The sequence below is a fragment of the Rhinolophus hipposideros genome, assembly GCF_964194185.1.
Source record: "Rhinolophus hipposideros genome assembly, chromosome: 4".
Lineage (NCBI taxonomy): Eukaryota > Metazoa > Chordata > Mammalia > Chiroptera > Rhinolophidae > Rhinolophus > Rhinolophus hipposideros.
This window is the reverse complement of record NC_138050.1, coordinates 15,448,900-15,465,033: the sequence shown is the minus strand read 5'-3', so window position 1 is coordinate 15,465,033 and position 16,134 is coordinate 15,448,900. Positions and strand designations below refer to the sequence as shown.

Here is a 16,134-nt window from a genome sequence, read left to right as displayed (position 1 = left end):
GTGGGTGGGCAGGTCAGACTTGACCAGTTTGTATATCAAGAAGAGTCTGAATTCTATTCTGCAGCTAACAAGAGGGCATTTGAGAGTTGAAAAGTAAAAATGGCCTCAGATTTGCACTTTAGAAAATTAACTGTGGCAGCAGAGGGGAGAGTAAAAGTTTTTTCAAAGACACAACTTAAAAATCACATTTGTATTTTTAGGCAACTATGCAAACAGTATATCTGGATCAGACGGGAAAGCGACAAGAGACAAAGATGCATTAAGAGAATCACATTAGCAAAAATGTATTCATTTACTTAATACACATTTATAAAGCATCTATAAGTATGTGCCAGACACTGAGGACACATCAGTGAAAAGCAGAGATAAAAATCCTGGTTCTCATGGACATCATACTATATTATAGTGGGAAAATGGCTTACAGTGACATAGCCCTTGCTGTGTGTCGTCATTTTAAGCAATTTATACTTATCAAATCATTTAAGATAAACCTCAGTATGGTTCTAATGGGATCAACAGCCATGGATTTAGTGAAGAAATCAGATTCAACAGAAATTCAGGAAGCAGGTAAAATTGACTGGATTTATTAACTGGTGGACATGCATGGTGAAACTAAAAGACTCTTGAGCTTTAGGTAGCAAGAATAAATTTTTCTTACATGGTTATTAACAATGTCTTAAATGGTTAAAGGTAGCCTACTTCTCTTAATCCTACAGCAATGATGCAGTGCGTTTAATTTTGGGCAATTTCTGCATAAAATAAAGTAAAGCAGGAGAAGAATTATGGGAACATAAAATGGTTCTTTTCTGTCTCCTGGATTTCTTAAGTCTACTGACCAGTTTTACTACTTTATTTTTAATTTCTGAAGTGGTTCTCTTGAGCTCTGCTCGAAAACACTGTTTTTAGTGTTCTCAGCTCATGCCTCTAACAGCTGTATTAGTGGAATTCAAGGTAGCAGGTGGGGCATTACCAAGATGAAATAATTAAAACTTCTGCACTGAGGAAACCAGCAAAGAAATGGAGAGCAGGCACTTCAGCTCTCTAGGTCAGGGAAGAATGTAGTCAGAGCTCTCTTGAAACAGAAAGAGGAAAACTGTGTCCTGGCTACCTTCATTAAAGGGTGCTATTTTCCAAGCTTGGTTCAAAATCAACATGAAAAATAAAAAGTACTTCTAAATTGAAAACTAAACATAGCTATATAATTGTTTTCCTTTAATCTTTTCTTTTAATTTCTTAGTACCAAGAATACTTACATCCTTTGCAAAGAGTGAATCTTAGTTAAATGGTACCGAGCCATACAGAATGATTTATTCTGGAATCTTCTACCATAACAATGCCAGAATTCTAAATGTAAACCATCTGAAGGTGCACTGTTTTCTTAACCTGACTGTCATTCCTTCATTGAAAAATTGCTTACATACAGCTACTTGGCAACGAATTTTTTTGATTCTTAGGGGAGAAACAGATTAATAAATTAATAATCTTGGTAAATTTACACTAACTATTCTAAAACAGAATGTTAGGGTAAACTTTTTTTCTCATTTACTCCTTTTTTTTGAACCTACGAAATGTACGTTATGAAATTAATTTACATTTGTGAAACAAGAATAAAAACATCTATATTTATTTGTTTGTATTGTTCTCTCATTCATCACTTTATCACTAAGTTAAACTTCAATACATTTTATTTTTCCTTATTTGCAATCAGGATTAAGTATGACATCTGTTCCTTTGATCTCACTGGGATATTCCAGAAAGACACATGCCTTTAATACTTATCAGGTAGAAAGTTTGTTATATCTGTTAAGTAAAATCCACATATTATTCAATCATTATTTATAAAAACATTAAAGGTACAAGATTTTAAAAAGTAGACATGTTCCTGTAATATCAGAGGGGAAAAAAGATTTTACCTTTTTGCACAAAATTAAGAAGTATCTGTTTATTACGAATCATTCACATAAGCAATTTTCAGCTTTTAAAGAACATGTTGGGAGTAATATACTCATATATATCCAAAGCATTTGTTTTCCAATGACCTAAGTGGAGAATTTCAAAATACATGCACTTCTTGTTATATAAGTTTACTAATTTTCCTAAATCTACATTTATTTAATTGCTTTTATCTTTACAACACTAACTGAAACATCTGTCAGCTGAGGAGACTACAGCATTCTACATGCTAAATATATTTAGGTGATTCCAAGAACTGAACAAACATGGTGTTTTATAAGTGTCTTCAACCTGCTGTGGCTTCGTGTTTTAGACTTGAAATCAATACTATCCTTTGCAGATGTTTTACAGTGCTATATTTTGATAAAAGCAATACTTGATAAATATTGATGGTTACACTATTTAACTATCAAACCTGTAAAATTTCTATTTCCCATCATCCAAATGGAGAACTCCAACGTGCAAACCAAGCTCAAGAGATACAGCGTTTGGTATTTCCATTATTTGACCATAGGGAAAACTCAGTATTATTAGTTTACTACAAATCTTAGTTTAGCTACTTACTAACAATGAAATAACTTTGGAGGCATTATTGGTCTTTAAACTTGGCATTACAGAAGTATTCTTCATTTTCCAACTGTATCCCTATATATCTCTCCACCAAAAACAAATACTTAACAGTCAAACTTTACACATCGCTGCTGTAAGAAAGACAAGAGAAAGGAAGAACAAAGAAAGAAAAAGAGTGAAGGGGAAGAGATGAGGGAAATAAGCAAGAAAAAGTAAAAAAAAAAAGAAAAGAGTTAAAAAAGGAAGAAATGGAAATCTTCATAGTAGTGGTCTCGAGAGCAGCAGCAGTGGCTACCTGCAGTCATTACTGTAACAGGAACTGTGCTGCATGAATGATCCCATTTCCATGAATTATCTTACTTCATCTTTACAAGAACCCTATTAGCTAGGTACTATTTTCCCACTTTACAAATGGAACTGAGGCTAAAAAAGATTCAGTCATTGGCTCAGGGTCATAGCACCAATTTTTGCAAGCAACAGAACCAATATTTGTTCCGTTTTAACTCCAAAGGCTGTGCTTCTAGCTACGATGGAAGGGAAGATAAGCCGGGTCAAGAGGCTGGACTTCCTGCATACATTTCAAAGAAGTAAGACATCTCATAATTAATATGTTCAATTTGGCCTCTTCATTTCCTCCTTTCAACCTTTCCCATGTTCCTTTAGTCTTTTCCATTGCAATGAACGGCACCATCATTCTCCACTGGCCAAGAAACCGAGACTATGTTTAAATTCTGCTTTTTCCTTACCCATAATCCAATCCATCAATAAATCCTACAGATGGAGATCTGAAATTATACAAGCCTGTCCTCTTCTTTCCCTATCACATCTCTCCTTGCTGCCTCCCCTTGATTCTCTACAGCTGCAAGAGCCGTCTTCTCACAACATAAATTGGAACATATTACTCCCTTGCTTTAAAATGATTTGGGTGGTTTCCCTTTCCCTTAGAACAAACTCTAAATCACTGTCGTGGGTTTGTAAGGCTCTGCACCAGTTGGCTCCAGTCAGGGTCTACAGCATCTTTTTCTGCTGACTCTGTTTTGTTAATTGAGCTACAGGAATGCTGATGGGTGCTCTTTTGGTCACTGAACACTCAAAGCTCAGTGCCTTCGCACATGCTTTTCTCTCTGCCTGGAACATTATTTCCTCCCTTCTTCCTGGGAAAGCTTCATCTATGTCCAAAAGTCACCTTCCCAAGAGCTGTATCTCTATCTTAGATTTAATGATAACCTCCACAATAATTTAAACAGTGTATAAATGTATTAGCGGTCCACTGTTTCATCATCTGTACCTACTGGAGCCTCATATTAAAGATCATGACTGTTATGCTCATCATTCTTTTCACAGGTCCCAATAAATGTCTGAAACATAGTGGCTACTCCAAAAATATTCCTGAGTTATATAACATATTCCACAAATAAATATTTGATTTGAATTGAGATTATGATATTTTAATGACCTATGAAAGATTTGCTTAATATTTAAAAGGTGATTATCATTTGTTTTGAGTGTAAATAAAGAATCATGCTAAATCTCTAGAAATATGACTAATAGGGATACATATTCACTAAAAGATTTAACAATTTAAGAAAAGTTTCCTCTAAACTAAAGCCAATAAAAATATAATATATACTTTTGAAATGAACCTATAGAATAATAACTCAATAAATAAAATTGAGTTTGTACTTTTCTACTTAGAAGGTGTAACTTCTTTCACAGACACTTATAGAGTCGTGCGTTTAAAGGTAGAGACCTGGCATAGGAAGACCTTGATGAGTTGAACATTTCTGAACTGCTCAATGGAAAAAGAAAGGCTTACAAACACTTAGCCATAGTAGCCAACACCCTTTCCCAGGATCTACTAGATCTTATGCTCTCTTACATATTAAAAATATTTGTATCGGTGCCTGACATTACTTCACTGTCTTATTATAACTCTCTAAGGCATTAGTATCTTTCCTCTGGTTTTCATGTCACTAGCAATTAATTTTATTGCTTGCTTTTTTCTCTAAGCTGAATATGTCTGTATAATCTTTTAACGCTTGTACTCAGACTTTGTTTTCCGACTTACTGCACTTATTTTTATTTTTCTAGCCCTTGCTTTAAATTCAAGCTAATTATCAATAATGCCCTTGCCCAAAACCCTGAAGTGATGGGTCACCTTCAAGCACAAACTTGTGCTCTTTCTAATGAGAATGAAGAGCTTCCAGTCTTTTCATGTCTGAATATTCAATTGTCAACTACGGAATAAAAATCTGAAAGCTTCAACCTTAACTGACATTTCCTTTACTGAAATGACTCTGCAGCTTCTTCTACTATGTCAAGATGTTCTTTATATCTTTCAATAGCATATGAATTAAGGCATAATCAAAGACAGCAGCACCAAATATCTGGCTGTGGACCAGATATGTTATTATGACCAACATGGCTTATCATGTCTGACACCCCCGCACTCTCTTTGACTGCATGTTCATATCATATGAGAATTCAAAGGAGGAAGCAGCAAACCAATTTTTGTAGGGCTCCTTCCACTCAGTCTTTCAAGCCCGATGATCACATATCCTAATTCTTTCTTATGACCCCAGATAAATATCTTGGGTCTGATGCTGAGGCCTTGAGATTGAAAACAAGCAAACAAACAAGAAACTAATAAAATTTACATAATGACTTTTTAATCAGGGCTGAGGATACTTTACGTTAATACAGATTTCTACTTTTCCACCTGTTACAATGTTGTCTCATATCACATGAGGCAAAATAGGGCGTGACTAAAAATAGTTACGGTAGTGGTGCTGACTTAAAAATTTCAGCGATTTATAGAAAATGTCTATTTCTCTTTCATTTTAAAATTGTATAATTGTTTATGTAATATATTGACAATGTTTTTCTTCTGAAAAAAATTCTTTAAGAGTAAAGTGAGCTTCGGATTTGTGGTTACTGTGAATCTCTTCAATCTTAAGTTTCTTTCACTGAAAGTTTCAAAGGAATTTTCACAGTAGTTTATTTCATGTGTTTAGAAATGTGAAAGCTTTACTAAAAATCTTTCTTGGTGCCACAGGGATTGAAATTAATGCTAGGATAAGAGATTCTTCTAAAGGAATGCAAAGGGTACACTGGGAATTATTTAAAAGAGCTTTTATTAGAATACTATTTAATTGATCCTTATATTTAAAAAGAGCTTCTGTTTTCCATTTATCTATTCATTCATTTTGATATTTGTTAAATATTTCCCACGTGTTCAACCCTGGGTAGGCACTACGGTACAAAGATCAATGACACCTTTTTTGATGTGAAGGAGATCCTTCTCTACTAATGGAGGTTTTCACATTAGCAAATAATCAGAATGCAACATTCTTGGCTGTAAATAAAGGCAGGGATAGAAGCACAAAGAAGGGTGTTACTAGCTTTGTCCTCATGTTGAGAGCAACTTGGAGAGGAAATGACATTTGAGCCTGGTATTGAAGAGTGATTAACAGTCATTAGGGTTGAGGGTGGGACATACCTGGAATAGTTATGTGAAACTGGTTTTCACATCATAATAAAGAGCTAGAGGAGTTTCTTGTAGAGAAAACGAAAAACGGACAGGAGAAAACTTCCATGTTAGAATACGAGTACTTTATAGGAAAATTACAGAGTTTAATGCTGAGAGCAAATTAGAAAAAATACTATGTTAAGTTATGAAAGGGGATAAAAGAATACATGATCTTTTCTTCCTATAAAATTCTGGAGTACTAGATCTGGAATTAGAATTCAGAGGCAATTGTCAAAGGAGAACGTATTTTCCAGGTCTGTATTGTTGTTATCATCATCATCATCATCATTATTATTATTATTATTATTATTATCATATCATATCATATTATATTATATGATGAGTTACCCTCATGAAAACATAAAGGGGGAAAAATCAAAACAAAAAGAAATGGAAGAGTGTTTATTTAGCTAAATCCATAGGTAACTGCTACATATACTCATATTCCCAACCTCCTTTGATGAAGCCACAGATAACGGGAGCACATTTCCTAACTTCAGAGTTTGATCTTATAGAATATGAATTACTATGAATTTGCATATGTGGACTGGCCCCAGAACACCTGGATGGATGGTCTATTTTCATATTCTTCACTAATATTCCAATGAACATGTTTCATTACGAAGTGATTGTTTTAAGATTATATTATGATACACTTTATAAATATGAATTTTAAGAGCTGCACAATATTTTGTTATGTTGACACCATTACTAAAAAGCTTTTGCTATTTTTATTGGGTATTTAATTTCTAGATTTTTTTTTTTACATGGTGATATAGTTGTGCCTATAAGTTTTTGCTTCTGTTGAGCCATGTCTCAAGTGGAATATTACAGCCTTCATGACTTCAACTACATATTCACAGATATTCCTTCAAAAGCATTTTCTGTTTACATCTTCACAGACAGTATTCAAGTGTACCTGTAATCATCATAACTGTTGTTTTGTGATTTTTTTTAAAATAGGGTTTTTTTTTGTAATTTAATTGATAAAATATATATAAAATGGTACCTTCAAGTTAATTTGTGTTTATTTAAACTTTAAAAAGAATAACTATTTTTCCATGTGTAGTTTTTAAAAAAAGAATTATAGTATGACACCAGGAAAGAATATTATAAATTTTAGCACTCAGTGACCTTTAAAGTGTTCTAAAACAAAAATTTACACTACAGAGGGCACAGAACTTTCTATCAGATTATCCTACCCTGATTTCATTCTCATCTAGTAAACATTCCTAAAAACTAGGTCTGAAGAACCCAGAAAAGTTTGAATCCTGTCCCGTATCTCTCCAGCCTATCCTGAATAAGTGTTGAAATCATTTTTGAGGAAAGGGTCTGAGATGCAAATTGACCTCTAGCTGCTGGTCATGAAACTTGAGGAAGGTCAATTACCTATTTCTGTGACTCAGTTTTCTCATCTACCAAATAGGAATAATAATGGTTTTTGTTTGTTTGTTCTTACCAAGTTGTCAGGGATGCTATGAAGTCAAAATTGTATAAAAAATAATAAATCACATGTAAGGTTTAAGGTCTAATTGAAAGAACCCTAAGATATAAGGGTGTATGTGTTTGTGTGTGTGTGTGTGTGCATACATATGCTATAATAACCAACATTTATCAAGTCCAAACACAGTAGAATTTCCTGAGGTGAAAATCCTGACATTATCTGTTCTTCAAACAGTGTACTCTTTAGTCCTATCATTTGGTCATTGTCCCAAAGCCCTCCAAAAATAAAAGGAAAAACTCTGTTCTAGCACCATCCCATTAATAGTGGGTGGTCCTAATCCATTACTACATCACAACAGAAGAATTCTGTAGCTAGTCAGGTTCTTATAATATAATTAAATCTAAAACAAAAGATTTTTAGCTTTCTGTTCTCCTCAATCTCTTTTCCCATGACTCTTGGAACTGGACCAAACCCACTGGTCCAAAAAATCTGTCATCACCTAGATGGGAAGAGTAAGTGCCCTTGAGAGACCTCTGTTACTTCTTGGATGGATGAATGCATTTGGAGAAGTCACCTGCCTTTTCTGAGACCTAGATCCCGCCAACTGAAAACACAAAAATACTTTTCATAAAATTTAAGCAGTTGCCATAATTCCTGAGACCAACACCTCTTTGTGAAGCGTCAAAAGATATCATAAATGTAGTTTTATAGACATGTATTCTATTACATCAAATTTATATTGTTAAATTGGAAGATTTTGAAAATAAATGCTCATATTATAGTTTATAAAATAGATCTTTCCTAGAGTATATTTTGATCAAAATTATTGCATCACTAGAAGATATATATATATATATATATAATTAAATAACAAAAAAATTAAAAATTCTTATTTAATTTTATTCCATTAATATTGTTTCTATAGAAAGGAAGGATGGCTTGACTGATTGATTGATTGATTTTATTGACAGTTTTCTGGGAGGAGAGGAAAATCTACCAGACAAATTCTAAAAGAGCTGTAACACTTATCTTTATTTTTCTTTTACCACAAATATTGCAAATATTTTTTACTTCTGTTTGACGAAATACCTCACACTTTCCAGAGAATTTCAATCTAGATACTCTGTAAGTTTAAATAGTATTGCATTTTTCATTCAAATGTTAGAATGTTTTATAAGACATTGCAGAAATCCTTTAAAAAAGTATCAGATTAAAATAAATTTGAAATACATATGTAACTTCTCATCTTTTAATCTTGCAGGTCTTTCCATTTATTCAGTAAAAAGGAAGTTTTCTTACATCAGGACAATTAAGATAAATTCTGTTGCACAGTTTGCCTGAATCTTTCTGAGCCCCATAAATAATACCATGTCAGTAGGGAGGAGAAGCGTAAAGGACAACAGTTCTGGACTATTCTCTCTCACATGAAAACTCTAGCTCTGAAAAAGCTCCTGAAATGATTTAGTTCTTATTTCCATAAACACAACCTTTACAGGCTCAGCCACATTTTCAGCAAATCCAAAAATAAACCCAATCTCTTCAGCTAGTCATTCCCAACTTAATATTTTGAAATATGATATTGTGTAATGTTTTCCAAAGTTTGAATACGGATACAAATTTTAAAGTAACTGCTATCATTCCACCCAGCTAAGGAAAAAAAAAATGCACAGAATAATAAAGTGTGTGTGTGTGTGTGTGTGTGTGTGTGTATAGTGCCAAAAAAATGTATACATATTTTAAGAAAGGAAAACTGTATTAAAATTATAATACTCAATATATACCGATAACAAAGGATGAATACAAGTCACGTTTGACTTCTGCAGTTACAAGAGGTGCTCAAAGTGGTTACCATCAGTGTCCAGACACTTCTGATTACTGCTTGAGCAATGTTGACCAAAATTCCCACTTGTATAGACTTTTTTGGCATATATATATATATGTATATGCATATACACATATGCATATACATATATATATATGGAGAGAGACAGACAGACAGAAAAGCAAAATATTTTTTCAAAAGTATAGGCTATAATGTCTTAGAATTGTAGCCATTCGATTTCAAACTTCTTTTCAATTTTAAAGAAAATCATACCTTTGCTATTGAGGTTTATTGAGTCATTCTAAAAGATAAACGGTGTCATGAACCAATAATTTAGTCTTTAAATGTTGAAATGCTATACAGATTTTAATTATTTTAGTCTCACTGTAAAGTTTACTGACTATGGAATTTCTCATTTGAGCAGCAAGATTCCACAAGCAGATTATTCTTTTATAAGTTGGTTTCCTTCTTATACTTGGTTTCATATTAAAATTCACTTATCAGTATATCGAACACTAAACTATGATTTGGTTACTATAAAAATAAAGGCAATAAGTTTATGAAATATCTAACTTATAGTAGAAATGAAATAATTGAACCCAAGCTAACACTTTTTTGCCTTTCTGGCATACACCCAGCAAATGTCATTTTTCAGAGCTGTGATCATACTGTGTCCAATGACATTTCAAACAAATGCTATTAATGCTTTAAAAAATATGAAGGGTAAGCATGCAATCTCTTTCAGATAGATGACATAATAGCATGCCATTTTAAAAGCATCATAAGGAACCAGATGACTCAATCTGAATTATTTCTTTTCTCCCTCTCTTTTCTCTCTCACACATGTCCCCTCACTTTCTGTGTCCTGTTCACACAACACACATTGTTTCTGGGGTTCTTTTGCTTCTCTGATGAGCATGCGAGAATAAAAACATCTTTATGATCAACCTACAAGTAGCTGACTTTTTCTCCTACTTTACAGGGTTAGAAAAAGAGCTGACAAGAGCGTGAGTGGCAGAGATTTGAGGGATTGATGACAATAATACTGCTAAGGAGATGTAGACTACAGACTACTCTTTGCAGTATTCTTCAGACTTCACCAAGGAAAATTGTAGCTTGACTAAGTCACAATATCCCCTAAATAAGAAAATCATTAGAGAAACTGAGATTGGTGAAATTAAAACATATATTCATTTAGCACTGATTTCTTGGTGACTACAACATATTATCCACCAGCATTAGTACACACAGTTCCTGTGTGCAAATTAGAAAAAGGCACCTTTGTCTAATTTGTACATGAGCAGATACACCCAGGTAGGCACATGGCTTGCAAGAGGAACTGAGCTGAAATCTAACATCTCTTGTCACCTCAAGTAGGAAGCCTCATGCAGAACATAATCTGAACTACTGGACTTGGGAATCTTAATTATGTAGATCTCTTTCTCTTTAGTGCTTTACAAATCATAAGACAAAAATAACGTAACTAGAACATGTACCTATAATCATTGCAGAGTAGTTTTGTCAGATCGAGAATGTAAGATTTCCTATAGCAAATATACTATAGTAAATATCAAATTTACTCAGTATAAAATCAAGTGAGCATAAAATGGTACTTGATACACAGATTCCTTGTAATACAGTTGTCAAAGAGCAGTCAATAAAAGCCATACTCCTTGTTTATACTAACAGGAGCGTGCAATACTTACCACCATCTTCAACTGTAAAATGGAACATATCACTTGTGGCATTTGCCCCTTCTCTTAAAACATAGCATATTTTCATGTCATCAATGTCAGCTAGAAAATAACCAAAGAACAAGATGATTAATTACTAGGGCAAAATTGGTGACTTATGAATACATCCTATTGGCTGTTACTTTTCTGTAACCATCTCCTTCTTTTCCTAAGGGAAACAGTGCTATCTTATTTCTCATATCTCTAAGCCCCCTGATTTCAGCTGTCTCATGGAAATCTGATCCCTCACACAGATAAACAGACTGCAAGAATTAGGTTATAATAATAGCAAGGTGTTGCCCCACCCAGTGGCATTTGCATGTTCATGCACCAAAGGAGTGACTGCCTAAATATGGAATGTCAGGCTCCATGACAGGTGGAAAGAAGGATATTTTAAGGCATGGCAGATTTCCTGGCACTACTGAATCACACCCTTTGCCTCCCTGTAGGACTGGCCTTAAGAGGAAAAATGTTCCCCTGCGCTCTCTCAAGCTAACTTTCTTACCTCTTGTGGTTTAGCAGGCTGTTTTTAAGTAGTCCAAATTTTGAAAGACAAAATTCAGAGATTATTTTTTAAATCCTAGATTGAAATAACTGTCATTACCCAATGTCAGAGAGAACATCTAATAAAAGCTGAAACTGTTATTCACAGGGAAAAGTTATTCTGCCTCAGAAATGCTCTTTCTGTTTCTCCCTACGCCTGCTAACAAATTCGCTGGCAGTTTGTTTCAAATATCGACTAACACGCAATTTTAAAAATTTATTCATCCATTTTACCAGTTCCTCTCCTTAATGACGCCACACAAACAACATAATAAAACAAATACTCTGTTCTGTGATACTCAAAATAGACTGTCACTTGATCTGAGCCAATCAGTAAGTAATTATTTCCAAAGCTACATAAAATCAAGATCAGAGCTAAAAATTATTTCAACAATGGTATGTAATATTTATTTATCTCGTGTGTGTTCTATGGTTTTTCCATCTCCTAAGAGCTCTACTAAGCTCATGCTATGCAGTTTAAAGGCATTAACATAAGAAAACAATTTTATGAAAGAATAGTCTCAAGTGATACAAGGTATTAGAATCAACAAAGAACTCCATTAATTTTTACAGCTCCACTTTATAGACGTGAAACATACACTCTACCTTGGCTCATATAGTTTTGAAAGATAACTTGCTTAAAATCAGACATCTGAGGAGGGGAAATCTGATTTCACAGTTTATAGTACCTTCTTGCTAATAGAGATACTTGGAGGTGAAGTAAGTTGAAAATGTTTTGTTCTCCCTTAGCTTGTCACTTCTAACTCACATATTATAACTTGCCCAGTTTCTGCTTAGTGTTAGTTTTAGCTTTCTGCATGGCTACCTTTCCTAGAAGATTGAAAACTTTTAGGAGGTTTTTTTTTTCATCTTAACTTTCCACAGTCTTTTGCTTGGGGTCTAATATTCAATAAAGGTTCAAAATGTTTCTTAAGTTAAAATGAAAAAGACCAGAGGTCTAGAGGAGGAGTACACTTGCGTCTCTACCTTGTATGATGTTTCTGAAGGATATGTATGATATCTGAAGGATAATCAGTGAAGCCCCCTGCACAGCTCTTTACCTGTTTAATCTTATAACACTTAACTATTACAAACTTTATCAGTAAGGAATCACCATACATCCTTAGCATAAGGACAATGTCCTGTGGTTAGGTGGGAAAGATGATTTTCCCATTCCTTGTTTAATTTTATAAAAAAATCTGAAAGCTGTATTATGAGAATAGGAAAAAAAAACTATTTAGTATACTCTCAACCTCTGTATCAATATTTTCTTTTAAAAAAAAAACTATAGTACTCAGGAGATAGTTTTGTTGAAATAAATCACCACTTCAAAACTGAATTTTAATAAAAAATGGGCAGAGGACCTGAACAGACATTTTTCCAAAAAGGACATACAGATGGCCAACAGATATATGAAAAGATGCTCAATATCATTAATCAACAGAGAAATGCAAATTAAAACCACAGTGAGATATCACCTCAAACCTGTCAGAATGGCCATTATTAGTAAATCAACAAACAAGTGTTGGTGAGGGTGTGGAGAAAACGGATTGTGTATTATTGGTGGGATTGCAAATTGGTGCAGCCACTATGGAAAACTGTGTGAGGTTTCCCAAAACATTAAAAATAGAACTACCATATGATCTAGCAATTCTACTTCTGGGTATTTATCCGAAGAAATCCAAAACACTAATTTGAAAAAATATCTGCATCTCTACATTCATTGCAGCATTATTTCCAATAGCCAAGATATAGAAGCAACCTAATGTCCATCAATAGACGATTGGATAAAGAAGAGGTCGTACATATATACAATGGAATATTACTAGGCCATAAAAAAAGAAAAAATGAAATCATACCATTTGTGCCAACATGGATAGACCTGTTATGCTAAGTGTAATAAATCAGCAGAGAATACGGTATGATTTCACTTATATGTGGAATCTGGAAAACAAAATACATGAACAACCAAAACAGAAACAGACACATAGATACAGAGAACAAAATGATGGTTGCCAGATGGGAGGGGGTTTCGGGGTCTGGGCGAAAAGGTGAAGGGATTAAGAAATACAAATTGGTAGTTACAAAATAGTCATGGGAATGTAAAGTATAGCATAGGGTATATGGTCAATAATATTGTAATAGCTACCATATGATCCCAGGTAGGTACTAAACTTATTGGGGGATGACTTGGTAAATTATAGAAATGTCTAACCACTATGCTGTTCACCTGAAACTAATATAAAATAATACTGAATGTCAACTGCAATTGAAAAAAAAGAAAAAAACCAGAAAATCCAAATGGAAGATGAAAAACAATAAAAACAATAAAACATTTGTATTGGATTTAAAAAAAACACAAAAACTGAATTTTAAGAACTTTTTTTTAAAAGAGAACATAAATGCAGTTATATGACATTCAGGTGTTAAATTTTCCCTCCAAGTTAGGGCATGCAATATTGATTAGTTGGAACAAACACTTTTCATTTTCTTTATAACTCTGTTAATAATTCATGGTTCAAAAAGGGACTTTTTAAAATTTCTAATAAGTAAAGATTTTGATCATAATACTGTTATTCGAAAAATACTTTTAAAAATAACATAAACATATATATATACATATATATATACACATTTATATTTATATTTATATATATATATATACTCACTTCTCAAGGCATTAGGAAGATAAAAATCTCATAGCCAAAATATCATTTTCTTTAAATAAACATCTAACAATTAACTAGATTTTCTTCTAAATGTTAAACATGCATCAAATATATTTCAGTTGATCTACACAATTCTTTCCATGGGTTTAAAAAAAAATTCTAAGTTCATTAACATGCCTGGAACCACACTCTAGCTCAAACTCTTTAGGGAAATTTCTGAAAGTAATTTATGAATTATCTCCCAGAAGAAAAAAAAAAATCCAGGTACTTAAGACAAATGACTTAGACCTAAGGTGGAGGGAATAGGGGTACCTTGGCAGAGAGGCAAAGTTTGAAACAACTAAATAAATTCCCCAATTTGTCTAATTCTGCCTTGTTAACTTTTGCTAATAATGAAATTTAATATGTTTTAGAAATGAATTAATTTTTTTATCCTATCGATCATTAAGTCAATTAATTTGGGAATAACTTTCTCTGGCTATGTGTGTTCAGTTAACTTAATTCAGTTTATTAAAAAACCATCAAAATATAGTTTAGCTTCTCCCTTTATAATAAAACAAAAACAGGAGAGAAAAAAACACAGCATAGTCCTCACTCTAGAAACTACTTTCATTTCTCCTACTAGAAAAGCAGCCATGGTAGCTTTCTCCATTTTTACTCATTTATTTAATCTCCATAAATGACTGCTATGAACCAAACTCTAGTCTCAACTTGTTCAAATGAGTGCTCTGTGGCTAAATACCAGCAGTTTTCCTAGTCAATATTTGGGTTCTTATTGGAATGTGATAATTTATTTTAAAAAAGTAATCTTAAAAATGTATCTTCATTTTTTATAATAAACTTACAACTATTCTCATTTACAAATGACCATAAAAAGTAATTATGGTGAGCCAAGTCAGTGAGAGACAGCAACAACCTGTAATGAAACAGCATAATTTTAGGGTTCAATATTTAAGAAATAATATTCTAATATTTTGAGGTGTTGGACTTGGTCCATAGGATTTAAATGAAATCATTTGCCTATTTTCATCCAAAACTTCCTTTAAAAAAGATCTCTAATACAAAAAAAAAAAAAGAACAAGAAATAAAGATCTCTAAAGTCAGATTTCTTTTTCTGGTCAGAGGAGTATTGAAGAAACATTTTCTATCCTCTACTATAATCCTCTCATCTTCTTCACTTTCCATGAAAATAAACCAATCTAAGATTGCATGGCATGTCTATCCTCAGAAAGCCTTCATACAAAAGTCTCCTGCTGGTCTGGCATGACACTTGGCATTCTGAGGTTTTCCTGTCCCTGCAGGCCCTGGAATATATTCAGGCTTTCAGCCAAGAATCAGGAGGTTGGAGTGTGGGGCTATACGCCAGCATCTAAAACAGAGAAGCAGTCACTATAACAATATACTTTGCGACATCTATGTTTATTAAAGCATTGGTTATCTAAGAGTACAACACTGTTGCAGGAAAAGAACACTCCCACTGGGATGCTCTGGGGTTAACCTCCATCTCTATCCACAGAGCCCACATAGGATAGATCCGGTTTCCCTTCTGACATGGTGAGACTTTTCATGAAAGCAACCCAAAGCCCTTTGTAATGAAAGTCGCACGTTCTAGAGAACAGAGCCCTAACTCCCCAGTCAGCATTCTGAATGGGCTTCTCCCTTCACTCACTGAGTAACTCTGTATAGGTCACCTGCCCTTCCTGTGTCAGGCTGTGTCTGCACAAATAAAATTCAGGTTAGAAAAATACCTTAGCCTCAAGAATGCAATTGTCACCAGTGTTTGTTATTACGTTTGAAACAGGGAAGGGAGGAGGTTTAAAATGAGAAAATAACTTCCTCCTTATACTATTAACCTTGTTAACATATCATCA

General features: G+C 33.6%; 1 protein-coding gene across 1 annotated transcript in view; it reads right to left on the bottom strand.

Moving 5' to 3' along the window:
• FREM2 (FRAS1 related extracellular matrix 2) overlaps nt 1-16,134 on the bottom strand; it is a gene marked incomplete at its 5' end in the record, with an annotated part of 171,085 nt that overhangs the window by 149,021 nt on the left and 5,930 nt on the right. The window contains one exon of the mRNA XM_081046640.1: nt 11,025-11,114. Within this exon, the coding sequence (XP_080902766.1) occupies nt 11,025-11,114 (90 nt within the window). The remainder of the gene's footprint in view (nt 1-11,024; nt 11,115-16,134) is intronic.